The sequence below is a fragment of the Chelonia mydas genome, chromosome 9, assembly GCF_015237465.2.
Source record: "Chelonia mydas isolate rCheMyd1 chromosome 9, rCheMyd1.pri.v2, whole genome shotgun sequence".
Taxonomy (NCBI): Eukaryota; Metazoa; Chordata; order Testudines; family Cheloniidae; genus Chelonia; species Chelonia mydas.
Genome location: NC_057855.1, coordinates 5572478 through 5597890, shown reverse-complemented (window position 1 = coordinate 5597890; position 25413 = coordinate 5572478). Strand labels below are relative to the sequence as shown.

Here is a 25413-nt window from a genome sequence, read left to right as displayed (position 1 = left end):
GAATCCTGCCATCCCCCAGGAGCTGGGCCAGTCTGGCCCATGCGTAGAGTAGGGGGGCGCTCCCCTGTGCTTCTTCATCCCCGCATGGCGGGTCTGATAGGCAGACACGGTGCCAGTGGTGGGGCGGTGGCAGGGGGCTGTGCTGACTGTACCCGGGTCGGACGGGAGGGGCATGGCCTGGGCGCACGTGCCCAGCTCTGCTCCTGGGCCCTCTGGCATCGAGCGTCAACCAGTGTACGAACAGCGCCCCTCTGCCCCCCCCGGTGGGATCAGGCCACCTCCAGCGGGGGCGCTCCAGGCTTGGTGCCGTCACACAAGCCAGGGCTCAGGTCCTGCTGCCCACCCAAAAACCACGGCCCGTCCCTGCAGGCACTGCACTGCTCCGGACACGGCCTGCAGGGTGGGGGTCCCAGAGCTGCCCGGCCCCTGCCCCGTACCTTCAGATACTGGATGGCCCGCTGGACGCTCCAGCCGTGGTTCTGCAGGGCGGCCTGGCACTCCTCGGTGGTCACGCCGTGCACCATCTCTTGCACCTGTGGACACAGCCCGTGAGCGCTCAGTCCGGACAGGCTGGCACTGCCGGGGGCTGGAAGGGAGCCGAGGGCTGGCAGCCCATTGAGTCAGGGGGAGCTGGGAGCTCTGCCCGGCCCCACTGAACAGTCTGAGAGCAGCACGCCGAGGGCAGGGTGGGGGCAGGACTCCGGCCGTGGGCGGGTGGGCAGGCTGTCCTTGGGCAGCTCATCCCCCTCCGCACAGGCTCCTGGGGCAGGACGGGGCCCAGGGCTCTGGTGGCACTGACTGGAAGGGGCTGGTTTCATATGGCCAGTGCAGGGACGCGGCTGGAGCAGCCACCTCTGGGCTCCCCAGACGTTTCAGCAGCACCCAAAGGCTATGTTACGGGCGTCAGTAAGGATGCTGGGGGAAAGCAACCAGCGCAATCTATAGGTGGGTACAGCTGAGGTGCCCATCCTCGTGGCATCTGGGCCCCAGCAACAGTGGCAACGCAGCTCGGCGTCATGGAGCTCACCCAGTCTCCAACCGTTTGGGACCATCAGCCACCCTCACGCCCCCGCTGGGCAGCAGCTTCACCTCAGCCCCGCTTACAGATGAGGAAACTGAGGCACACAGGGGCAGGAGAGACAGTGACTTGGCCAGGGTGACAGTCTCAGTGTCAGGAAGAGAACCCAGGAGTCCTGAGCCCCGCCCACCTGCAATGGCTGCTGGATGCCCAGGCTGGGTCAGCGGGGAATGGCTGCCCCCTTTGTAGCAGAACATCCCCCGCAGCCTGTGGCTCCCCCCAAAGACCTCCCCAGGCCCCACTGGGCAGGCTGCTCTGGGGGCCCTAGCAGCGAGAGGCTGCAATCTCATGCTGGAACAGCAGGTGGCCCCCCAGGCCTGCAAGGGCAAGGACTGGGCCCCGCTCCAGACAGACCCTGCGGCACTCGCCAGAGACAGGGCCTGGCCTTGGGGCTCCACCAGGGGAAAGGGGGTCACCCCCCCCGCCCCACGAGCCGCAGGGGTTGGGGAGGAAAGCGCCCGAGTCGTCCCACCCCTGGCCCCGGCGGTCTGCTCCCCAACATGCCGTCCGGTGCTGGTGCAGATCTCCTGCTCTCCGGCCCAAACGGCTGCTGACCACGGACGGCTCCCGGCTCCATATCTCCGAGCCACAAACAGGAAAACGAGGTGCAGAGAGCGGGAGACACGGCCCCTCGGGCCGCCAGCGGAACCCAGGCGTCCTGGCTGCCAGGCTCTCCAGCCAGCTCATCCGAGCCCAGCCAGGTCCCAGCCTGTCCGTGCCCCCCGGTCCCCTCCTGGGCAGGGATCTCCAGCTGCAGGGGCGTCTGGTCTGCAGGGGCCAGCAGCAACAAGCTGTGCTCAGGAGGGACCGAGCTGTGCAGCCCGATCAGCTCCAGGGCGCAGAGCCCAGCGCAGGGTCTGGGGGCACTTGAGCCAGGGTGGTGCCCAAACCTGCCAGGGGAGACACTAGGGCCGCAGGCTGGGGAGTCCTGCCCTGAGCAGGCAGAGGGCAGAGCGGGAGCGCCCTCTCTTTCGGGGCTTCCGGCAGCACGTCACACCAGCCGTTCCCAGGCAGGGTGGCCTCCCCCTGCCCCGGATGCTACTTTCCAGTGACTGCACTTCGCTGGGCAGAGGCAGCCGTGCAGCCCGCCCTGGCACTGGGGGGCAGCCAGCCAGAGCTGAGCCCCCTGGTGCCCTTCACGTGACTGTCAGGCCTGGCGTGCCAGGGTCGGGCTCGGTGTCTGCCCCACCAGTACATGAGTGGCAGGGGCACGTGGGGTGGAGCGCGGGTGGCAAGGGAATCACGCAGGTCCAGCCAAGCAGGATCAGCCCCAGAGAGTTCACTGCCTGGGAACAGGAGCGGGGCAGGCTGGCTCTGACATTAGCGCTGGCGAAAGGGGCTGGAGCCTGGATCCCACTGAGTGGGTAGGGCACAGGCATCTCACCCCACGCTGCCCCACAGTTGGGCACCCACCTGGTGCGCGCCTGCTACGTGGAAACTGCACAGGGTTCCCCCCTCTGAGGGGCTCGGCCCGTTCGCACCCAATTCATTTGCCTGCTGCCTCTGGGAAAGGGGCCTGGGGAGAGTGGGGAAACTGAGGCACGGCAAAGGGGTAGGATGTGCCCCAGGTGAGGCAACGAATCTGTGGCACAGCCCTGCTCTCCCAGGCTGAGCAGAGTCAGCTTCCCGCACTGGCCCCTGGGTTCTCCCCCCGCTGCGAACTCTGCGGGGCAGGGACGGCCTCGTCTCACACCAGAGCTGGGGCAGCGCTGCAGCTGCTCCCCCTGCAGCCAGGGGCAAGGCCCTGCCGTTGCTCCCAGGCTGGGCCCTGAGCTGGCCCCACCCCACACTGGCCCCCTTCGCCAATCGCCCCAGGAGGAGCCACTCACCAGCTGCACTTTCTCGGCGGCCCGGCAGCCGTCGCTGCTGTCGTAGATGATGGTCTGGACGCTGCAGGAGGCCCTGAGAGCCCCCCGGGGGCCGGGGTTGCTGTTGTTGGCCGAGCAGTTGGACGGCTGCACCCTGGGCCGGACGGCAGCGGTGCTGACCACGCGGGGCGCCGGCTCCTCAGGGCTCTGGGCTTCCTTGAAGAACTTCTCGTACTTGTGCAGGTAGGCGGGGCGCTCGGGCAGCAGGTAGTAATGGGTGTTGCTCACCTTCCGGCCGTCCTTGACAATGGGCAGGATGCAGGGGCCCCTGGCGCTGTCCTTGTCCTGCGCCAGGATGACCTTGGGCGTGGCGTACTTGGGGTCTGAGGCGAAGCTCTGCGTGGTGGGCATGGCCTTGCCCGGGGAGGTGGAGAGGCAGGTGGCCAGGGCCAAGGGGGAGCAGAGGCTGGCCCTTTGCTGCGGGGAGCCCGCCTGCAGCGCCATGGGGCTGGGAGTCCTGGAGGTGGGCTGGGACAAGGGGTCGCGGGGCGGGATCTGGGGCGGCCGGTCTTCCTCACCCCCCGAGGCCGGGGACAGCTCCCCCGACCAGCGCCCGGGCTCGTTCCTCCGCAGGGGCCGGGGCGGGATGGGCACGCGGGGCGGGATCTGCGGCTTGTCCTCGCCGGGGCCCTGGGGCACGTGCAGCCGCTTCATGCACTCCTGCTGCAGCTCCTGGAAGATCTCGGTAGTCTGCGCCAGGCTCGGCTGCTTGGCCCCGTGGGGCGGCAGGAAGAGGTTGTCCTCCAGCGGCGCCGAGCCCCACTCCCCCACCGCCTTCTCGTCCTCGGCCCAGGCCGGCCGCCCCGCCAGCCCCTCCACGCTGTTTATGGAGCACACCTCGAAGTCGGTCTCGTCCTGGGCCACGTCGTCGTAGGCCGGCGGCGGGGGCAGGGGCCGTGCGTCCCAGTCCACCACAGGGGTGGGGTGGAGGGGCCGGGGCAGTGCCTGTGTGGGGCTCTGTGGGGGCGTCTTGTCCAGCAGGGAGAAAGCCTCCATGGCCAGCCTGGCGAGGGAAGGGGCGCCCAGCTCCCCGACTGGCGAGGGGGTGGTGGGGGAAGGCTCGTCCCCAAAGTCGATCAGTGGCGCCTCGCCACAGTAGGTGCCCCCGCCCTTGGCCCGACTCGGCTGCCGCTCGCCCACCTTGGTGCCCGACACCCAGGCTGAAGGCTTCACCAGCTTCAGCCCCTTCGGGGGGCCCGGCTTCCTCAGGCACAGCCGCTTGAGGCCCGTGGAGAGGGAGTCGTCCTCCCGGCTGACAGGGTCGTACGAGGGCTCTGGAACACAGGGAGGGGGAGATCTCAGCACCGCAGGACGCCCATGGGCCAGGCACTGATGGGGTGACCTCCGCACCTGCCCAGCATGGGAACAGGCCCTGCTGAGGGCCCCTTCTCCAGGCAGTGCTGCGCCCGGCCGGGAGCCCTGGTGGGAACTCTGGGCCCCTCCCCATCTGGATCCACATTGCGGGAGGAGGAGACGGTGCTGCTCCCGCCGTGGGGCTTTCGGGGCAACTGCAGGGCAGTTTAGCATGTGCCTGAGAGGGGCTGATAGTCCCGACCCACAGGGCCTGGCCATCCCAGCCGTGGGCTCCCCAAACCCAACTCCACCAGCGCCCCTCAGTCCTGACCCGCAGTCCCCTGCTAGCCCAGCCCTAGGCTCCCCACCCCTAACTCTGCTGATGCCCCTCGCTCCCGACCCGCAGCCCCCTGCTAGCCCAGCCCTGGGCCCCTCCTGAGCACAGGCTTAGAATCACAGAATCGTAGAAGGCTGGGGTTGGAAGGGACCTCAGGAGGTATCTAGTCCAACCCCTGCTCAGAGCAGGACCAATCCCCAACGAAGTCATCCCAGCCCGGGCTTTGTCAAGCCTGACCTTAAAAACCTCTACGGATGGAGATTCCACCACCTCCCTAGGGAACCCATTCCGGTGTTTCACCACCCTCCTAGTGAAACAGTGTTTCCTAATATCCAACCTCCCCCACTGCAACTTGAGACCATTACTCCTTGTTCTGTCATCTGCTGCCACTGAGAACAGTCTAGATCCATCCTCTTTGGAACCTCCTTTCAGGTAGTTGAAAGCAGCTATCAAATCCCCCTCATTCTTCTCTTCTGAAGACTAAACATCCCCAGTTCCCTCAGCCTCTCCTCATAAGTCATGTGTTCCAGTCCCCTAATCATTTTTGTTGCCCTCCGCTGGACTTGCTTCAATTTGTCCACATCCCTTCTGTAGTGGGGGGCCCAAAACTAATACTCCAGATATGGCCTCACCAGTGCCGAATAGAGGGGAATGATCACTTCCCTCCATCTGCTGGCAATGCCCCTACTAATGCCCAATATGCCGTTAGCCTTCTTGGCAACAAGGGCACACTGCTGACTCATATCCAACTTCTCGTACACTGTAACCCCCAGGTCCTTTTCTGCAGAACTGCTGCCGAGCCATTCGGTCCCTAGTCTGTAGTGGTGCATGGGATTCTTCCGTCCTAAGTGCAGGACTCTGCACTTGTCCTTGTTGAACCTCATCAGATTTCTTTTGGCCCAATCCTCCAATTTGTCTAAGTCAATCTGGACCCTATCCCTACCCTCCAGCATATCTACCTCTCCCCGCAGCTTAGTGTCATCTGTGAACTTGCTGAGGGTGCAATCCATCCCATCATCCAGATCATTAATAAAGATGTTGACCAAAACTGGCCCCAGGACTGACCCCTGGGGCACTCTGCTTGATACCGGCTGCCAGCTAGACATGGAGCCATTAATCACCACCCGGAGAACCCGACAATCTAGCCAGCTTTCTCTCCACCTTACAGTCCAATACTGTAGGAGACGAATCAAAAGCTTTGCTAAAGTCAAGGAATAACACGACCACTGCTTTCCCCATATCCACAGAGCCAGTTATCTCCTGATCGAAGGCAATCAGGTTGGTCGGGCATGACTTGCCCTTGGTGAATCCATGTTGACTGCTCCTGATCACTTCCTCAGCACAGGCTTCCCGGATGATGGGCATGTGAAACTGACAAGCAGCCACTGGGGCTTAGGAAGGGAGGCCATCAAAATTCAATGTTCACTCCTGACCCATGCAGTATCCGAACCCAGGACCACCATGTATTTGCCCTCTATCTTGCCCTCCTCAGTCTCGCTGTTTAAGCTTTTCCTGGACCAGGTATCCCTGAGCTTTGCCCTAGAGGTCTAGGTCTGGGGTCAGAGCTCGCTGCATGCATCCAACGCCCCCTACCCCATGTACTGGGCTCTGCTCCCCAGGGGCACACTCCTGGAGGTGCCAGCTCTCACCGCAGCCCCTGCCCGCCTAGCGGCCTCCCGCCTGCTCTACCTGCCTCCAGCCCAGCCCAGAGGTTAGTACGTGCAGCGGAGTCCAGGCCAGTGAGAGCCTGAGCCGGACCCTGACAGGGTAGTGGGGGTTCGGAGTCGCCAGCGGGTGGGAAGCAGAGAGGGGCCTGAGTCACTGAGCCGAGGGCTGGTCCCACGGGGAGCCCGTGTGTGTGTGCCAGGCGGGTGTGTCTGGTGGTGGGAGAGGCCAGTGGAATCCACCAGTCTCTGCTGCAGCCGGCCAGCTCAGCCGAGAGACGAAGGACTGAATGGGGCAGGGAGCGTGGACTCACCTCTGGCCCCTAGAGGGGAGCAGGGCTGGGACACTCCGAGCAGGGCCATGAGGGGAAGCTGGCACTGCCCGTGCTCACACAGGGCATGTGCTCATCTGTGTCTATGCGCGGGGCTGGCTGGCGACAGGGCTCTCCTTGTGCCCTGCGTGCCCGCGCTGGCAGGCACCCCGTTGGCACTGGCATCTCGGCGCAGGGAGCCAGCAGCTCCCCGGCCAGGAAGGGCCCCGCATGCCCCCGTACCTGGCAGAGAGGAGTGAGGAGAGAAGAGAGAGGACAGGAGCGGAGAATGGCCCAACTTACTCGAAAGGAGGATGGCCGGCTGTGGTGGCCGAGGCGGTGGCTCCCCTGCAGCAGAAGAGAGAGGCCCCAGAGGAGAGAGGAGGGGTTAGCTGGCAGAGCGCAGAGGCAGGGAAGCCAGAGGAAGCCGGGAGGCAGCTGGTTCAGTAATGGAGCAGGCAGCAGGCAGGACTGCCGGGGCCCAGGGAGCAGCAACACACCTGGCCGGGGATCCGGCTGGAACAGCTAATGCCGGGTTTCTCCGACGTGGCCCCTGACTCTGGATGCCCCACTGGAGCCAGCTCGGCGGGAGCCCCCTCAGCTCCACCTGGGTCACTGGGAGCGGCGGGCATGGGGCACTGCAGAGAGTCAGGGCCAAGCGGTCTCCAGCTGGGCACTCAAATCTCAGGCAAATTTTCAAGGGTGCCCAAGCATTTGAAGCCCGTCACGGAACCGGCCAGACAGGCCAGGCCTGCGCCAGGGGCCTCCCTCCTGGGACCCTCAGGGCTTCAGCACCACCTGAACACAGCAGGGAAGGAGCGACCCGCTCCGGGCTGGCAGCTGGGCTCAGCAAAGCCGCTCGACAGTTTACGACAGGAAGCAGAGGCCTGGGTCCTGCCGGAAGGGAGGGAGACCTGGGGCGGCAGAGCGGCAGGAGGAGCTCTGCCGCCGGCCAGGGCTTGGGGGCCGGGACTCGACCGGCTCCGCCAAGCGGCCACAAGAGAGCCATGGAGACGGTCAAGCGCCAGGGAGAGGTTCCCTTGACAGAAGGGAGGAAGGTCTAAGGCCAGCAGGAGCAACGCGCCCGCTTCGCTGGGCATGCTCGTCCCTGCACCCATGCTCTCCTCCCCCTGGCACCATGCGGCTTGGGAGCCCAGCCAGGGGCTTCTACTGCAGCTGCCCTAACCTAAGGGGCAGGAGCGGCCTGTGGAGACTACAGGTCCCAGCAGGCAACAGTGCTGGGGACAGCAGGTGCCAGGGTCCCACAGAGCATTGCATGCTGGGACTGGTAGTTTGAGTCCAGGACCATTACAGGCCATGCGGCATGGGCTGCAGGCATGCCTGTCTGGGCAGTGCCCGCAGCAGGATGGCAGCGTGGCTTACTTTTCGCCCGGCCCGGGAGCTGGGTGGGTCTGGCTGCGTTCAGGTCCACGCCTAGCACATCGGGAGGGTCCATGGGGTTTCCCAGGTACAGCCTGCGGGGAGAGAACACGCAGGACGGTCAGCAGCACGCCCCGCGCCAGGGGCTCACCACCCGGCCTGGCACCCGGCCACATGACGCTGCCCCTCTCAGGCAGGAGCCCAGTCCCATCCCCTCGGCTCAGGGCATGGTGGCTGAAAGGTGCAGCCCCGTCTGCAGGGCCCCCCAGGGCGGGAGAACCACGTGGCAGGGCCTGGGGGGCTATTCGGGTCTCCCCTGGGCGGGCCCCAAAGACCGGCACAGCCCGCTAACCCCTCCCGGCCGAGGAGCTCCCATTTTGCCACTCTTGCCCCTCCCAGGTACTGACTGTGGCTGGCCCTCAGCACGGCCAATCCCCAGCGGCTGGCAGCCCCCACCCATGGGGCAGGGCCAGATTCTCACCCCTGGGTACAGGTGGGAGGCCGCTAAGGGATGTGGCCACGGTCAGACAGGGTGTCAGTGGCAGAGCAGGGGATCGACGTGGGGTCCCCAGAAGCCCAGCCTCTTGCCGTAACCACGGGCCACCCGGCCTCTTCCCAGCCTTGGTGCATGTGTGCCCCAGGGGCCATACACTCAGCTCCCATGACAGCCGAGGTCTCCGCCGTCCAGACCCCATGGGCTGCGCCCCATGGCGGCTCTGAGGGGCTGAGTTCCGAGGGGATTTCACACTCCCCTGGCCCCACTCAGACCATCTCCAGAGCCCCTCCCCCAGCTCCATCCTCATGGCCGGGCCCCCAGGAGCAGCCAAGGGCCAGGGCACAGGGCAAGGCCGGGGCCAGTGCCCAGAGATGGCAGCGGCAGGGCTGGGTTCTCCCTGGGTGAGCCGTGCCAAGCAGGGTGTGGTGGGAAAGTGCCAGGCGAGTGAGAGGGAGGGATCCGGAGGCCTGGGCGTAGGTTCCCTCTCCCTGGGTACGTGTCAGCCTGGGTGCCACAACCCCATGCTCCGCACCTGGGCAGGGCAGTGCCGGGCTCCTGCTGGGCAGGGCCTGGGAAAGACTCGGGGGAGATGCAGAGGGTGATAAAGATAAGCAGCAGGGCGGGGAGCTTAGTGCCAGAGTGCAGCCAGGCAGGGGTTGGGTATGAGGCACCGGCAGAGCTGTGTACAGGGGCCTAGGGCTGGGCTAGCAGGGGCTGCGGGATGGGATTGTGGGGCACCGGCAGAGCTGGGAACAGGGAGCCCCGGGCTGGGCTAGCAGGGGCTGTGGGTCGGGATTGGGGGGCACCAGCAGAGTTGGGGGTGGGGAGCGCAGGGCTGGGGTGGCAGGTGGCTGCGGGTTGGGATTTGGGGGCACCGGCATAGCTGGGTGTGGGGAGCCCAGGGCTGGGCTAGCAGGGGGCTGCGGGTAGGGATTGGGGGGCACCGGCAGAGCTGTGTACAGGGGCCCAGGGCTGGACTAGCAGGGGCTGCGGGTCGGGAGTGGGGATCACCGGCAGAGCTGGGGGTGGGGAGCCCAGGGGCTGGGTGGCAGGAGGCTGCTGGTCGGGATTGGGGGGCTCCAGCAGAGCTGGGGACGGGGCGCCCAGAGCTGGGGTGGCAGGTGGCTGCGGGTCGGGACTGGGGGGCACCGGCAGAGCTGGGGACGGGGAGCCCAGGGCTGGGGTGGCAGGGGGCTGCGAGTCGGGATTGGGGGGCACCGGCATAGCTGGGTGTGGGGAGCCCAGGGCTGGGCTAGCAGGGGGCTGCGGGTAGGGATTGGGGGGCACCGGCAGAGCTGGGGACGGGGAGCCCAGGGCTGGGGTGGCAGGGGGCTGCGAGTCGGGATTGGGGGGCACCGGCATAGCTGGGTGTGGGGAGCCCAGGGCTGGGCTAGCAGGGGGCTGCGGGTAGGGATTGGGGGGCACCGGCAGAGCTGGGGACGGGGAGCCCAGGGTTGGGGTGGCAGGGGGCTGCAAGTCGGGATTGGGGGGCATCGGCAGAGCTGGGGACGGGGAGCCCAGGGCTGGGGTGGCAGGGGGCTGCGGGTCGGGATTTGGGAGCACTGGCAGAGGTGGGGACGGGGAGCCCAGGGCTGGGGTGGCACATGGCTGCGGGTCAGGATTGGGGGGCACCGGCATAGCTGGGGGTGGGGAGCCCAGGGCTGGGCTAGCAGGGGGCTGCAGGTCAGGAGTGGGGGGCACCGGCTGAGCTGTGTACAGGGGCCCAGGACTGGACTAGCAGGGCCTGCGTGTTGGGATTGGGGGGCACCGGCAGAGCTGGGGATGGGGAGCCCAGGGCTGGGGTGGCAGGTGGCTGCAGGTCGGGATTGGGGGGCTCCGGCAGAGCTGGGGATGGGGAGCCCAGGGCTGGGGTGGCAGGGGGCTGCGAGTCGGGATTGGGGGGCACCGGCAGAGCTGGGGACGGGGAGCCCCAGGCTGGGCTAGCAGGGGGCTGCGGGTCGGGATTGAGGGGGCACTGGCAGAGCGGCGTACGGGGACGCGTACCCAGCCCCAGCCATCACCGCTTATTCCATGCCGGCCGTGAGCTGAGGTCAGGCGGCACGACCCAGCTCCCCAGACACCACGTCCCCTCCGCCCTGCTCTCCGGGCCGCCCCCTGCCTGGTGGCCTCCCTGAGCCCGAGAGCCGGACGTGGGCTAGTGCGTCGCGACCGCGGTGCAGCCTGCGCAGTGCGGGTGGTGCCAGCCTGGCGTGGACCCTGGGCACATCCTCGGTTTGCGAGACCAGGCTGCCCCGCTCTGTGCCAGCTGGCCCAGCTTTTGCTGCACAGCCATACCCCAAGGGAGGGCTCCTGTCCACGCTACAACGTCCCAGGTCACAGACCACATCCGGGCTCAGACGGGATCCACCCGCCACTGAGGCCCCCCGAGGAATTCAAGCCAGTGTTAAGAATCCCAGCCGGGGCGGGGGCAGAGGCTGCTTTGTGGGGATTTGAACATAATTCTACAGCCACCCGCTGCTGCTCCAGGCCTCCGCGGGAGCCGGCTCGCTGAGCTGAGCCTTGTCACCAGTTTCTGCACCGCCCCACCCCACTGAAGTTATTGGCATTGTGCCTTGGTGGGAATGGCAACCAAGAGGCTACAACTCTCCTGGCACGACCCCTGGCATGTCTCAGACATCCAGAGAGCTGGACAAGCATGGGGGTGGGGGGGGTAGGGGAACTGTACGTGCCTCTGACTTTAAACCCACTGTCCTGATTCCCCAAAAGAAGCTTATTTCTTAGAGCTCAACGGGATCTACAAAACAAGCCCAGTTTGACCCCCAGTAGTTGCATCGTTTCTCTGTGTCACACACGGGGATGTAGGGTTTTTTCATGGACACACAGAATTCCAAAATGGCAGAACCAAAACTGAGCAAACCTCTCCCCGGAGCCGAGAGCGAGTGTGGGCAACGTCACAGACTTGGTTTGGAAATCTGTGAGCAACCACGAAAGGGAGGTTTTAACAGAAGCTGGAACTAACATGTACGCTATAATCATGCACAACCAACAGGGAGAACTTCCCACCTCGTTGAAATGCAGCCACCTCTGGGGTGGAGCGAGGCAGCTGTTTAACAGCTCAGAGCAACACATGGCAGTTTAGGGCCCACTCCATTAGAAGGGAAAGGGGTTCCTCAAGGACAGGCCTCCCGCCGTGCTCACACAGCGCCATGACCCCAAACTCTCAGGCAAAGGGCCCAGGGGAGCCAGGAGAGGTCTGGACACTCACCCGGCTGATAATGCCCGATGGGGCACAGCACCCGATAGGGTCAGGGATCCGCGCCTCCTGCTGAATTGCCAGCTCCTGCTGCCCCCTGCCCGAGGGCTGGCGTGCCCGGGCCCCTCCCAAAGCCCCAGCAGGGGCTGGGGTAGATCAGCCATGCACGTTAGTACGAAGAGAGGGGGAGGAAGTTAGACGCCACCAGCTATGCGGTCCCCACGCGGCACGATTCCTGGCATGTCCCCCTGGCGCCCAGGCTCCTTGCGGGCTCCTCAGCAGATTGTGCCTCTTCTGGGGGGCAGGGAGGGAAGGGTTGTGGACAGGGCGGACCGGCCTGAAGCCAGAGCAAACCAAACAGCCACACGGGCCCCCCACGTCCCCTCAGGCTCCATGCCCACAGAGGGCAGGCAACCCGCGCCCCCCACCCGTCCCTGCACCCGGGGCCGCGGGGAGTGGAGGAAAGGCAGAGGGAAGCAGAGCAGACGGACGTGGTTCTTACTCATCGATCTTATCGGGGAAGCCCCAGCAGTGCTGGGAGTTGGTGTCTCCATGGCCAGTGTGGATGAAGCTGTTTTTTAGCGGCTGGCTGATGTCGTGGGCCGACAGCCCTGCCACGGAGGTCACTGTGTTTCGGGGGAACTGCCCCACTTTAAGGGTCCTCTTATTCTGACCCCGCCACCAATAATTCTCAGCCCTAAGGAACAAAAAGGCCCTCGTTACTGACACGAGAAAGCGTCCAGCCATGGCCAGCGCTGCCAAGCGAGACTCGGGCACTGGAAAGGTGAGCACCGCAGGGCCCTGCCGGGACGCACAGCCCTCCTTGCGCCGGCCAGGCTTGTCCCTGCTTTGCACACAGGGCTAAGTGACTCACCCAAGCTCACCCGGCCAGTCAGTAGCAGAATCCGGAACAGAACCCAGGAGTCCTGAGTCCCAGGTCCCAGATTGGACCAACTCGCCCTGCTCCCCCCCCCCTGAGAGCCAGGAGCAGAACCCAGGCGTCCTGGTGCCCAGTCCCACACGCCCTCTCTGGCCCTGGACTCCATGGGATCACATGAGGGCAAGGAGAGCTGTGCACAGGCCGGCCAGAGGTGCGCAGGTGGGGGCGTGTAACGCCGACGGGCAGGATCTGCCCTGCCCTGCCCCTCAGGCTGTCACCGGCCTAGTGGAATCATTGTACCCATTAGTGAAATGCAGCCACCTCTGGGGTGGAAGGTGGCAGCTGCTTAGCATGGCACAGTAACACTACACTGCAGGGCGGTGAAACAACAGAGTGATTTTGGGGAGCCGTGTGCCAACGCCCCAGGTGGGGTTTGGCCAGGACACTGGGCTGACGCCCAACTGCCCCAGAAATTGCTGCAGGATGGTCAATGGCCACTGCTGGTTGGGACCTCAGATTCCAATCGAATCTGACAGAGGAACAAGCAGCAGCCCTAGGACCACACTGGGGCGCTGACTCTGAGGGGAGAGTGCCCCCACTGAACTGCCCCCACAGCACCCCCCGCCGACCCTCCGCCGCTCCCTGCAGCGCAGCGCCCCCAACGACCGTCCACCGCTCCCCGCAGCGCAGCGCCCCCAACGACCCTCCACCGACCCTCCACCGCTCCCCGCAGCGCAGCGCCCCCGCCGACCCTCCGCCGACCCTCCGCCGCTCCCCGCAGCGCAGCGCCCCCGCCGATCCTCCGCCGACCCTCCGCCGCTCCCCACAGCGCAGCACCCCCCACGACCCTCCACCGCTCCCCGCAGCGCAGCGCCCCCAACGACCCTCCACCGACCCTCCGCCGCTCCCCGCAGCGCAGCGCCCCCGCCGACCCTCCGCCGACCCTCCGCCGCTCCCCGCAGCGCAGCGCCCCCGCCGATCCTCCGCCGACCCTCCGCCGCTCCCCACAGCGCAGCACCCCCCACGACCCTCCACCACTCCCCGCAGCGCAGCACCCCCCACGACCCTCCACCGCTCCCCGCCGCTCCCCGCAGTGCAGCACCCCCACCCACCCTCCGCCGCTCCCCACAGCGCAGCGCCCCCAACGACCCTCCACCGCTCCCCGCAGCGCAGCGCCCCCCGCCGACCCTCCGCCGCTCCCCGCAGCGCAGCGCCCCCCGCCGACCCTCCGCCGCTCCCCGCAGCGCAGCGCCCCCGCCGACCCTCCGCCGCTCCCCGCAGCGCAGCGCCCCCGCCGACCCTCCACCGCTCCCCGCAGCGCAGCGCCCCCAACGACCCTCCACCGCTCCCCACAGCGCAGCGCCCCCAACGACCCTCCACTGCTCCCCGCAGCGCAGCACCCCCGCCGACCCTCCACCGCTCCCCGCAGCGCAGCGCCCCCAACGACCCTCCACCGCTCCCCGCAGCGCAGCGCCCCCAACGACCGTCCACCGCTCCCCGCAGCACAGCGCCCCCAACGACCCTCCGCCGCTCCCCGCAGCGCAGCGCCCCCAACGACCCTCCGCCGCTCCCCGCAGCGCAGCGCCCCCAACGACCCTCCGCCGCTCCCCGCAGCGCAGCGCCCCCAACGACCGTCCACCGCTCCCCGCAGCGCAGCACCCCCCACGACCCTCCACCGCTCCCCGCCGCTCCCCGCAGCGCAGCGCCCCCAACGACCGTCCACCGCTCCCCGCAGCGCAGCACCCCCCACGACCCTCCACCGCTCCCCGCCGCTCCCCGCAGTGCAGCACCCCCACCCACCCTCCGCCGCTCCCCACAGCGCAGCGCCCCCGCCGACCCTCCGCCGCTCCCCGCAGCGCAGCGCCCCCGCCGACCCTCCACCGCTCCCCGCAGCGCAGCACCCCCCACGACCCTCCACCGCTCCCCGCCGCTCCCCGCAGTGCAGCACCCCCACCCACCCTCCACCGCTCCCCGCAGCGCAGCGCCCCCCGCCGACCCTCCACCGCTCCCCGCAGCGCAGCGCCCCCTGCCGACCCTCCGCCGCTCCCCGCAGCGCAGCGCCCCCTGCCGACCCTCTGCCGCTCCCCGCAGCGCAGCGCCCCCTGCCGACCCTCTGCCGCTCCCCGCAGCGCAGCGCCCCCTGCCGACCCTCTGCCGCTCCCCGCAGCGCAGCGCTCCCCGCCGACCCTCCGCCGCTCCCCACAGCGCAGCGCCCCCGCCGACCCTCCACCGCTCCCCGCAGCGCAGCGCCCCCAACGACCCTCTGCTGACCCTCTGCCGCTCCCCGCAGCGCAGCGCCCCCCGCCGACCCTCTGCCGCTCCCCGCAGCGCAGCGCCCCCGCCGACCCTCTGCTGACCCTCTGCCGCTCCCCGCAGCGCAGCACCCCCCACGACCCTCCGCCGCTCCCCGCCGCTCCCCGCAGTGCAGCGCCCCCGCCGACCCTCCGCCGCTCCCCGCAGCGCAGCACCCCCAACGACCCTCCACCGCTCCCCGCAGCGCAGCACCCCCGCCGACCCTCCGCCGACCCTCCGCCGCTCCCCGCAGCGCAGCGCCCCCGCCGACCCTCCGCCGACCCTCCGCCGCTCCCCGCAGCGCAGCGCCCCCGCCGACCCTCCGCCGACCCTCCGCCGCTCCCCGCAGCGCAGCGCCCCCCGCCGACCCTCCGCCGCTCCCCGCAGCGCAGCGCCCCCAACGACCGTCCACCACTCCCCGCAGCGCAGCGCCCCCAACGACCCTCCACTGCTCCCCGCAGCGCAGCGCCCCCGCCGACCCTCCGCCGACCCTCCGCCGCTCCCCGCAGCGCAGCGCCCCCCGCCGACCCTCCGCCGCTCCCCGCAGCGCAGCACCCCCGCCGACCCTCCGCCGACCCTCCGCCGCTCCCTGCAGCGCAGCGCCCCCGCCGATCCTCCGCCGACCCTCCGCCGCTCCCTGCAGCGCAGCGCCCCCAACGACCCTCCGCCGCTCCCCACAGCGCAGCGCCCCCGCCGACCCTCCACCGCTCCCTGCAGCGCAGCGCCCCCAACGACCCTCTGCTGACCCTCCACCGCTCCCCGCAGCGCAGCGCTCCCGCCGACCCTCTGCTGACCCTCCGCCGCTCCCCGCAGCGCAGCACCCCCCACGACCCTCCACCGCTCCCCGCCGCTCCCCGCAGTGCAGCGCCCCCGCCGACCCTCCACCGCTCCCCGCAGCGCAGCGCCCCCAACGACCCTCCACCGCTCCCCGCAGCGCAGCGCCCCCAACGACCCTCCACCGCTCCCCGCAGCGCAGCGCCCCCCGCCGACCCTCCACCGCTCCCCGCAGCGCAGCGCCCCCCGCCGACCCTCCGCCGCTCCCCGCAGCGCAGCGCCCCCAACGACCCTCCGCCGCTCCCCGTAGCGCAGCGCCCCCAACGACCCTCCACCGCTCCCCGCAGCGCAGCGCCACCAACGATCCTCCACCGCTCCCCGCAGCGCAGCGCCCCCCGCCGACCCTCCGCCGCTCCCCGCAGCGCAGCGCCCCCAACGACCCTCCGCCGCTCCCCGCAGCGCAGCGCCCCCGCCGACCCTCCACCGCTCCCCGCAGCGCAGCGCCCCCGCCGACCCTCCACCGCTCCCCGCCGCTCCCCGCAGTGCAGCACCCCCACCCACCCTCCGCCGCTCCCCGCAGCGCAGCGCCCCCAACGACCCTCCACCGCTCCCCGCCGCTCCCCACCGTGCAGCACCCCCACCCACCCTCCGCCGCTCCCCACAGCGCAGCGCCCCCCGCCGACCCTCCACCGCTCCCCGCAGCACAGCGCCCCCAACGACCCTCCACCGCTCCCCACAGCGCAGCGCCCCCAACGACCCTCCGTTGACCCTCCACCGCTCCCCGCAGCGCAGCACCCCCCACGACCCTCCACCGCTCCCAGCAGCGCAGCGCCCCCAACGACCCTCCGCTGCTCCCCGCAGCGCAGCGCCCCCGCCGACCCTCCACCGCTCCCCGCCGCTCCCCGCAGTGCAGCACCCCCACCCACCCTCCGCCGCTCCCCGCAGCGCAGCGCCCCCAACGACCCTCCACCGCTCCCCGCCGCTCCCCACCGTGCAGCACCCCCACCCACCCTCCGCCGCTCCCCACAGCGCAGCGCCCCCCGCCGACCCTCCACCGCTCCCCGCAGCACAGCGCCCCCAACGACCCTCCACCGCTCCCCACAGCGCAGCGCCCCCAACGACCCTCCGTTGACCCTCCACCGCTCCCCGCAGCGCAGCACCCCCCACGACCCTCCACCGCTCCCAGCAGCGCAGCGCCCCCAACGACCCTCCGCTGCTCCCCGCAGCGCAGCGCCCCCGCTGACCCTCCGTTGACCCTCCGCCGCTCCCACAGCGCAGCTCCCCCAACGACCCTCCGCTGCTCCCCACAGCGCAGCGCCCCCGCCGACCCTCCACCGCTCCCCACAGCGCAGCGCCCCCAATGACCCTCCGCCGCTCCCCGCCGCACCCTCGCCGACCCTCCACCGCTCCCCGCAGCGCAGCACCCCCCACCGACCCTCCGCCGCTCCCCGCCGCACCCTCGCCGACCCTCCACCGCTCCCCGCAGCGCAGCACCCCCGCTGCTCCCCCTGCTCCCCGCAGCGCAGCACCCCATGCCGAGTCTCCACCGCTCCCCGCAGCGCAGAGCCCCCGGCTGACCCCCCCACTGCTCCCTGGAATGCAGCACCCCCGCCGACCCACCAGTGTTCCCTGCTGATCCCCCTGCTCCTCGCAGCACAGCGCCCCCGCCAGCCCCCCCACTGCTCCCCACAGCGCAGCACCCCCCGCTGAGTCTCCACTGCTCCTCGTAGCACAGCGCCCCCGCCAGCCCCCCCACCGCTCCCCGCAGCGCAGCACCCCCACCGCTCCCCGCAATGCAGCACCCCCACTGAGTCCCCACCACTCCCTGCTGACCCCCCCTGTCTCCCCAGCGTAATGCCCCAGCCAACCCCGCACCGCTCCCTGCAGCGCAGCGCCCCCCGCTGACCTCCACACAGCACCCCCTACTGAACCCCCCCCACTCCCTGCAGTGCAGCGCCCCCAGCACCGCAGTGAGGACTGGAGCCAGAGCTGCTTTCAGGGCAGAGCGCCCCCGTCTGAGCCCCACCCCTGGCAGCGCAGCATCCCGAGCATCGCACTGGGGCCAGTTCCCGCAGCGCAAATCCCCCGTGGTGCCAGGAGGGGGTGCCGGGCTCAGCACCCCCCCAGTGGAGTGCGCCCCCCAACTGGCCCACCAACATCACCCCGTCCTCAGCAGCAGCCCCACAAGCCTCCGGAGGGGAGTCACGGGGGGAGGACACAGAGCCCCTTGTAAAGCTTTCCAGGCAGGGGCAGGGTATTATCAATGACAGGGATTGAAGCACCCCCCCACCCCCGCAGATCCCTGGGTCCCTCCCCCGGCTGCTGAGGGAGGGGGCGCCGGGATCCCCGCCCAGGCTGAGCCTTGGCGTTTCCTGGAACTACCTGTGACTCACGGCCGGCCCGACTCAGCCCTTTTCCTGTTTACCTCTGAGCCCGGGGCTGGTGGCCCTGCCTGCCGGCCCAGCCCCAGCTCCGCTCCGGGGCCCAGGATATTACTCAGCACCGGGACCCCTGAGCAAGCTGCTGGCACCAGCGCCTCCTCCCTCGCCTGGGGGGGCTGCTCCCCGCCGGGGCAGCCCTCCGCCAGGCCCCCGTGGCTCTCTCCGCTCCTTCTCCCCCTCCATCACCCCAGCCACCTCTGCTCCCTGAGGGGCCAGTGCCCCGTGGCCAGTGCCAGTGCCATCCCCCGCTGGGCCCGTCTAGTATCCCCCAGCCGGGACGCTGGGCCCAGCCCCAAGGGTGCGAAGTTCGCAGCCCTTCATGTTTAATGCTGGGGAGACAGGGGGGCCTGCACACTGGCCCAAGCAAAGGAGAGAACCTAACGGGCTTTAAGGTAGGTCCTGCTATATTAACTGGGGGTCTATTTCCCTCTGTGGGCTCTGGCTAGGAGCAAATGAGTTTAAAGTAGGTCCCACTGTACATACAGCCTTCCAGGGCTTCTGGGGACCATTCCCCTGAGGGATGGAGCGGGTCTGACAACGGACACAACTCGTGTCATGCAGCTGGCTGCTGTTCTCCCGTCAGGGACTCCCTTTAGCCCTACAGGCTGGTAGCTTCTGATTATCATATGGCAGAGAATCCCCAAAGACAGGCAAGCGGGTGGGGGTCAGTTATCCCACCAGTCACAAGCAGGGAAACTGAGGCACAAAGCGGGCAAGTGGCTTGTCTAAAGTCACTTGGCAAACCAGCGGCAGAGGCAGGACTAGAACCCTGGTCTCCTGGCTCCCAGTCCCGTGCGCTTCCCACTAGACCCCCCCCAGCTTTTGGGCAGGGAAGGCCGGACCGACGCACACAGCCACAGGGAATGGCGGCTGGTTTCGAGGCCCTCGCAGCACACCCCCGCGGGCAGCAGCCTTTCCCACCCCGCCAGCCTCCGCCTGCCGCAGTGCTGGGCCATCTCCTGGGTCCCAGCTCCCCAGAGCGCGGCGGCAGGCGGTGCACGAGTGACCCCCAATACCGAGCCCGTCGGGCCTGGCCCGAAGCTCCCGCAGCTGCAATGGCAAAGCACGAACTCCGCCTGTTCCGGCTGGTGCTTTGGGAACAGGACGATGCCACCTGCTGCCATCCAGGCTCCCCGATTGCCCACGGTCACTGGTCCGAACCACCGATGCCAACGGTCCCGTGGCAAAAGCAGCACTCAGTGACTGGCATTGCAGAGATGCTTCCCTTCCCCCGTGTCACTACTTCACCCTTCCCACCGCCCAGCATGGCCCGCCCCTTTCACAGGGGAAACTGAGGCACAGGTGGGTTGAGCAGTGTGCCTGCCCCCTGCTCCCCGAGGGGGTCACTGCAACAAGAACACAGACCCTCCCAGTCCTGGTCCTGGGCTCTGTCCTCAAGCCCCCGCGGCCTCTTTCACAGCACACGCCAGGCCCCCAGCCCGCGCTCACCTTAGCCCCCCAGACCCTGCCGCAGCAGAACCCCAGCCCCAAGCCACCGGGCGGTGGCCCTGGACAGCCTGCCTTTCACCTCAGACGGGTCCGTCGGGTCTCCCAGGGAACGAGGCGCGCGCCGAACCGGCTCCTCGCCGCAGGCGGGCAGCCCAGCCGAGCCCCGCGTCAGGGCCAGCGTGCTCCCGGCGTGTGGCCCAGAGAGCGTCTGCCTGGAAGTGGCTGAACCCGCCAGCTCCGGCAGCTGGAGCGGCTCAGCCCCGGCCCCAGACCGTGATGCAATCGGGGCGGCATGCACACACTGGTTCTGCATTAACTACACCCTCCGCTCCGGCTCCGCTGACGAATCCCTCCCTGCAATTAAACTGCCAGCCCTCGTGCAGGAGTCATCGCCAGTCCCTAAAGACACACAGTCCTGCCTGATTCATCCCCTCTGCCGTGACGAACGGCACGGCCCCCGCAACACAGGCTGCTGCCCCCGGGAGAGCCCGGGGGGGCATCCCCCTCCTCGCTCTGTGAGAGGAGCAGGACGGGAGGCTGCAGGCTTGGATTCGGGGGTGCTTGCAGAGCTGGAGGGGAAAGCTGGCAGGATTCTGTGTCTACACACACACACACACACGTGTTCCCGCACAAACACCCCCTGGGTGGGATACCACCAAACACACCGCGGGGCTTTGCAGTTAGCCATGGCCCTTGGGCTGCACTCTGCCTGTCCTGGAGCAGGGCCCCCTGGTCCCGCTGCCCCCCCCCATGCTGAGACCCTCTGCACCTGGTTCCGATTCTGCCCTTTCAGAGCCCTCGGCCCCTCCACCAGCCACCTTTCCCAGCCCCCCACCCTGCCCCCAAAACCCTTCGCTCGGTCCCGAGAGCTCAGCACTTCTGGAGGGTCTCCAGATGCCCTGTCCTCTCTCCAGCCCTCCGCTGGGGGGCCATCTGGGAATGAAGGCCTGGGATGGGCAGCACCAGATTCCCTGGCATGCCCAGAACGCCCAGGGATGGGGGCTCTCGACCCCTGCCCCTTGTGCCAGCACAGACACAGGGCAGCGTGGGGCCAGAACAGCAGCAAAGCAGATAGGAAGCAGGAGGCTCCTGGGAATCAAAAGATCCCAGCTCTATTCCGATCACGATCACCACTATGTGCCTCAGTTTACCCACACATAAGCCACCGATCCAGCGCGCAGGGGGCTTGGGGCATCCAGGACCCTCCACGCTGGGGCTAAGGAAGGAGCAGCTGTTCTCTCCCCTTCCCATCACCGTTGCTCAGTTCTGGGAAGCTGTCCCAGATTACCCCGGCATGGCTTCCCGCTCCGGGCGGCTCAGATAACTGCGAGCAGCAGGAGTGGCCGCGGGGGCGGGGGCGTGTGTGCCGAGGGCAGCGCTCCGGCTGCTCACAAGGGAGGGCAAACTAACAAGTGCAGCAGCACCCAGGGAAGTGACTCACCCGGGGCTGCGGGGGACGGACAAAGGCAAAGGCAGAGCAGTGGCTTGCAGCATGTAACGGGCGGGAACGGCCCTGGGCGCCAAGCCTCCCTCTCCGGGCTGATCCTTCAGCTCCGTAGCCGAGGGACAAGCCCCGGAGACGGGCGGGGCCAGTGCCGATGGGACGGTCTCTGACCTGCCGCTGCGGGTGCTCGCAGAGACCCTGGGGCTCGCTTCTCAGGCACTCGGCACTGCCAGGCGCGCAGGGAGTGGGGTCAAGTGGTCAGAGCAGGGGCGCCGGCAGGCAGGACTCCTGGGTTCCGGTCCCAGCTCCGCCACTGACTTGCTGGGGGACCATGTGCATAGCTCTTCCCTTCACTGGGCCTCAGTTTCCCCATCTGTGGCAGACGGAGGATCCTCGCACTGGACAGCTCTCCCCACTCTGGAAGGGGGTTGGAGGACTCAGCCCCTCGCCGTGCACCAAGTGGCCTCGGCTCCCGGTCCTTAGCTTAGCTGCCCATCACCCCAGCCCAGCAGTGCCTTGCCCCGAGCTAGCTGGGAGCAGCCCGGAGGGAGAGGCCCAGGGCAGCGCAGCATCACCCCAGGGATCAGGGCGGCCGAACCCTGCATGCAGACAGCGCCCACCGCAGCCTCAGCCAGAGCGTAGCCCTGCAGCCCCCTGCCCCCCCCCAGCTCTGCCATCGCCCCTCAGCCCCGACCTGCAGCCCCCTGCCCCCCCCAGCTCTGCCATCGCCCCTCAGCCCCCTGCCCCCCCAGCTCAGCCATCGCCCCTCAGCCCCAACCTGCAGCCTGCCTGCGATTCCAGCCCTCAGCCCTTGAGCAGACACAGCCTGTCATGGCACCCGACATGGCAATCTGGGGACACACAGAGCCGGGGGACTAGGCTGGGCCGTGCTCCCTGGGGACACAGCTGGGGTCAGAAGCCAAGTCTGGCCAGTGACAGGCCAGGACCCCGCCATCCAACCACGGGCACTCAGCGCATGGAGGGAAGGGGGCTGAGGGGAGCGGGGGGCGGTGGGGGGAGGTGCTGGCCGTGGAGCCGCCCCAGGGAAGGGGGGGCTGAGAGAAGCCGGTGGGGGAGGCAGGGGGGACGCCATGGAACCGCCCCAGGACTCTCCAGACGATACCTGCCCTCGATGACTGTGATGACGTCGTTCATCTGGATGTGCAGCTTCTCCGGCTCCTCCACGTCCTGCAGGGCCCTCATGTCCGTGGGCTGGGCCTGGGAAGGCAGAGAGCCGGGGGGTGAGGGTTGGCAGCGCCAGGGTCTCCCCAGAGCCGTCCACATTACGGCTGGGCCTGACCCACCCCTCGGGTGAGAGCTCACAGCAGGAGCCTCTGCCCAGAAGGGCCCTGGGCTCCCTGGGCCGGGCCCGTTGCGATAGCCAGACACCCAGATCCAGAGTCCTGGGCCCCACGTGGCCAGGCTGGTGACAGGCCAGGAAGCAGCCACTTGCAGGAATGGAGCCAGCTGCCCCAGCCAGCCCGGAGACAGGCAGCACCCTCCCTGCCCCGGCTGCACGGGGCCAGGCCGCTCGCTGAGCACAGGCCACCCCCACGGCCAGAATCCCCCCGGGAGAGCTCCTAACAGTGAATCTGCAGTGGGGCCTGCTCCCTGCTCTCACCACCAGGCCGCACTTCCCTCCCAGTGCCATGCTGAGCAGGGGAGGGGAAGTCTCCAGGCCAGAGGTGCCCCCGGTTGGGCACAGCACGCTCCTTGCCAAAGGCCCACGGGGTGCTGGCCAGCGGCCAAGTCGAGTCTGTCCCCCACCAGAGCTGAGGCTGAAGGCTGGGGGGAGGGCAGCACAGCCTGGCCACAGCTTCCATGTGGAGACAACGGGTCCAGCATGCACCTCTCCCCGTCAGCCTGGCCGTGCCCCCCCGGGGGCACGTCACTTCCCCATTCTCCCCCACCAGCTCTGCACAGCGCAGGGGCCCGGCAGGGAGGGGCAGAGATGCGGGAGCTCCCAGGGCTCCTTCCAGCTGGCTCAGCCAGCACCTGTGGGCCCATGGGCCACACTCTGCACCTAGGCCCAGGGCCTCCCGAGGCCCCAGACTCCCAGGAAACCAACGGGGCCGGGCCCCGGAGTTCTGAGCAGCTTGGCCCGTATTTGGGCTCCCACAGGAAGGGGTGCAGCTGGCAGCAGTGCTGGCCCTCGGCGGCTCCTCCGGCAGCAATGGGATTTGCAGGGGCTCGGTGCCTGGCGCACAGCTCCAGGGAGGACACCTAGGCCGGGTGGCACAGAGGGGCATGGACCCACGCAAGCCAGGGCCAGCCGCCCCTCCGCCCCCCACTGCCTACCTCCAGCAAGAAGTCACGCAGGGCCACGAAGGTGGGCCGGTCCTCGGGCTTGTGTGCCCAGCATTGCAGCATGACATTGTAGATGTCCTGAGGGCAGTCCTCGGGCCGCGGCAGCCGCTCGCCCTCCTTGTCAATCTTGTGGAGGATCTGCGGGCATGGAGGGCAGACGCTGCGGTCAGGGTCGGGCAGAGCAGAGGGGGCTCGGGCAGCCATGGCGAGGAGGTGCTGGGGCTGGACGGGGTCACACCTGGCAGAGGCGGGAGCGGAGACTGGCCAGGCGCAGGAAGAAGTCTGCCCGACGGGGGCTTGGTCGAGGCGCTGGCAGAGCAGGGTGGGGGCTCAGCCCTGCCCAGGAGAGGCCCGAGGCTTGCAGCATGTAACGGGAGAGAGAGTAGTGGCTTGCAGCATGTAACAGGCGGGAACAGCCCTGGGCCCCAAGCCTCCCTCTCCGGGCTGATCCTTCAGGGCTTGTCCCTCGGCTACGGAGCTGGAGACGGGCGGGGCCAGTGCTGACGGGACGAAGGCCCGGCCCTCCCCATCAGCGAGGAATCCTGCTGGGCGAGCTGCATGGATTAGCCGTGGGGATGGACACAGGCTGGCTGGGTCAGGTGGGGGGCACAGAGTCCCCTTCTAGCGCGATTGACGGGCACCAACCCACCAGTGAAAGCAGGAATCAAACTGCCTGGCTTGAAGGGTGCCTGGGACAGGCCAGGGCGCGGGAGTCGAAGAGGGTGGGCCAGGGAGTCGAAGAGGGTGGGCCAGGGGCAGGCGCCAGCCATCAGAACTGAGGGGCCATGGACACCCTAACCATAACACTCCTCCCTGCCCATGAGCATCAGGGCCAACATGCTTGCCCCCCAGCCTGGAGACCCCGTTCAAATCCTGCCCTAGCTTCCAAGCCAAAATCCATCGGGCAGGTCTCAGCCCATTCCCATTTCAGGGATCTCTGATGAAGAAGGGCCAGGGATAGGCTAGCAGAGGGCTGCGGGTCAGGAGTGAGGGGCACTGGCAGAGCTGGGTGTAGGGAGCCCAGAGCTGGGTGTGGAGAACCCAGGGCTGGGCTAGCAGGGGGCTGCGGGTCAGGAGTGAGGGGCACCGGCAGAGCTGGGTGTGGGGGGCTAGCAGGGGGCTGCGGGTCGGGATTGAGGGGCACCAGCAGAGCTGGGTGTGGGGAGCCCAGGGCTGGGCTAGCAGGGGCCTGCGGGTCAGGAGTGGGGGTTAGCAGGGGGCTGCGGGTCGGGACTGAGGGATGTGACGAAGTGGGACTGTTCTTAATGTTTCATCTGAATATTGTGGGGGTGCCTCAGTTTCCCCTGTGCAGTTCTTAAGTCTCTAGGTGGTGGGATAAGGGTGTATGATCGTTGCAGAGCCCTAGAGGACAGGTATGTGCAGGGGTCTGGACACAGAGAACGGCCAACAACCTGTTTCCTCACAACGGATGGCCTGGGCCCTTCCCCCCTGCAAAGTGAGAGCTAAAGGGTTGGAGAACAAAAGAATCCGGTGACCTCCTGGCCCGGGAAAGGGACAAAGCCCGGAGGAAGGGGGGCTGGAGGGAGTTTCAGTTTGGAGCTGGCTGGGACATGGAGTGAAGGGCAGACATGGTTGTCTGGCTCACTGCCCCCCAAAATGGACCCAGCTGAGGGGTCCGGTTCTCTGCACCTACAAGCTCTGTGTTAGACCATGTCCCTGTCGTCTAATAAACCTTCTGTTTTACTGGCTGGCTGAGAGTCACGTCTGACTGCAGAGTTGGGGGGCAGGACCCTCTGGCTTCCCCAGGACCCCGCCTGGGCGGACTGGCTGTGGGAAGCGCACGGAGGGGCAGAGGATGCTGAATGCTCCGAGGTCAGACCCAGGAAGGTGGAGCCGGGTGAGCTGTGTGTCCTGCAGACAGGCTGCTCCCAGATAGGAGACTTCCCCAGAGTCCTGCCTGGCTTCGTAGGGAGCAGTTCCAGAGCATCGCCCGGGGACTCCGTGACAAGGGGCACCAGCAGAGCTGGGTGTGGGGAGCCCAGGGCTGGGCTAGCAGGGGGCTGTGGGTCAGGAGTGAGGGGCACCAGCAGAGCTGGGTGTGGAAGAAGCTCACAGTGCCTACCCTGTCAGGCGCCCACAGGCACAAGCCGGACGTTCCCCGGCAGGCTCCCTCAGGGGTGCAGTGCATGAGCCGCCAGGGGAGAGGAGCCCCTGAAAAAACTCC

At 68.2% G+C, this 25413-nt stretch overlaps 1 protein-coding gene across 20 annotated transcripts in view; it reads right to left on the bottom strand.

The window, feature by feature from the left end:
• Positions 1 to 25413, bottom strand: part of TNK2 (tyrosine kinase non receptor 2) — an 80034-nt gene that overhangs the window by 1084 nt on the left and 53537 nt on the right. For 9 of the 20 annotated variants that reach the window (XM_043522522.1, XM_037908937.2, XM_043522517.1 and 6 more), the window contains 6 exons: positions 23220 to 23366; positions 22045 to 22139; positions 12144 to 12338; positions 7935 to 8026; positions 2908 to 4220; positions 438 to 533 (listed from right to left, as the gene is read on the bottom strand). In XM_043522522.1, coding sequence (XP_043378457.1) covers positions 438 to 533; positions 2908 to 4220; positions 7935 to 8026; positions 12144 to 12338; positions 22045 to 22139; positions 23220 to 23366 — 1938 coding nt within the window. Of the gene's footprint in view, positions 1 to 437; positions 534 to 2907; positions 4221 to 6794; positions 6900 to 7934; positions 8027 to 12143; positions 12339 to 22044; positions 22140 to 23219; positions 23367 to 25413 lie in introns of all 20 variants that reach the window. The other 11 variants (XM_043522512.1, XM_043522511.1, XM_043522515.1 and 8 more) reach the window with 2 other exon arrangements.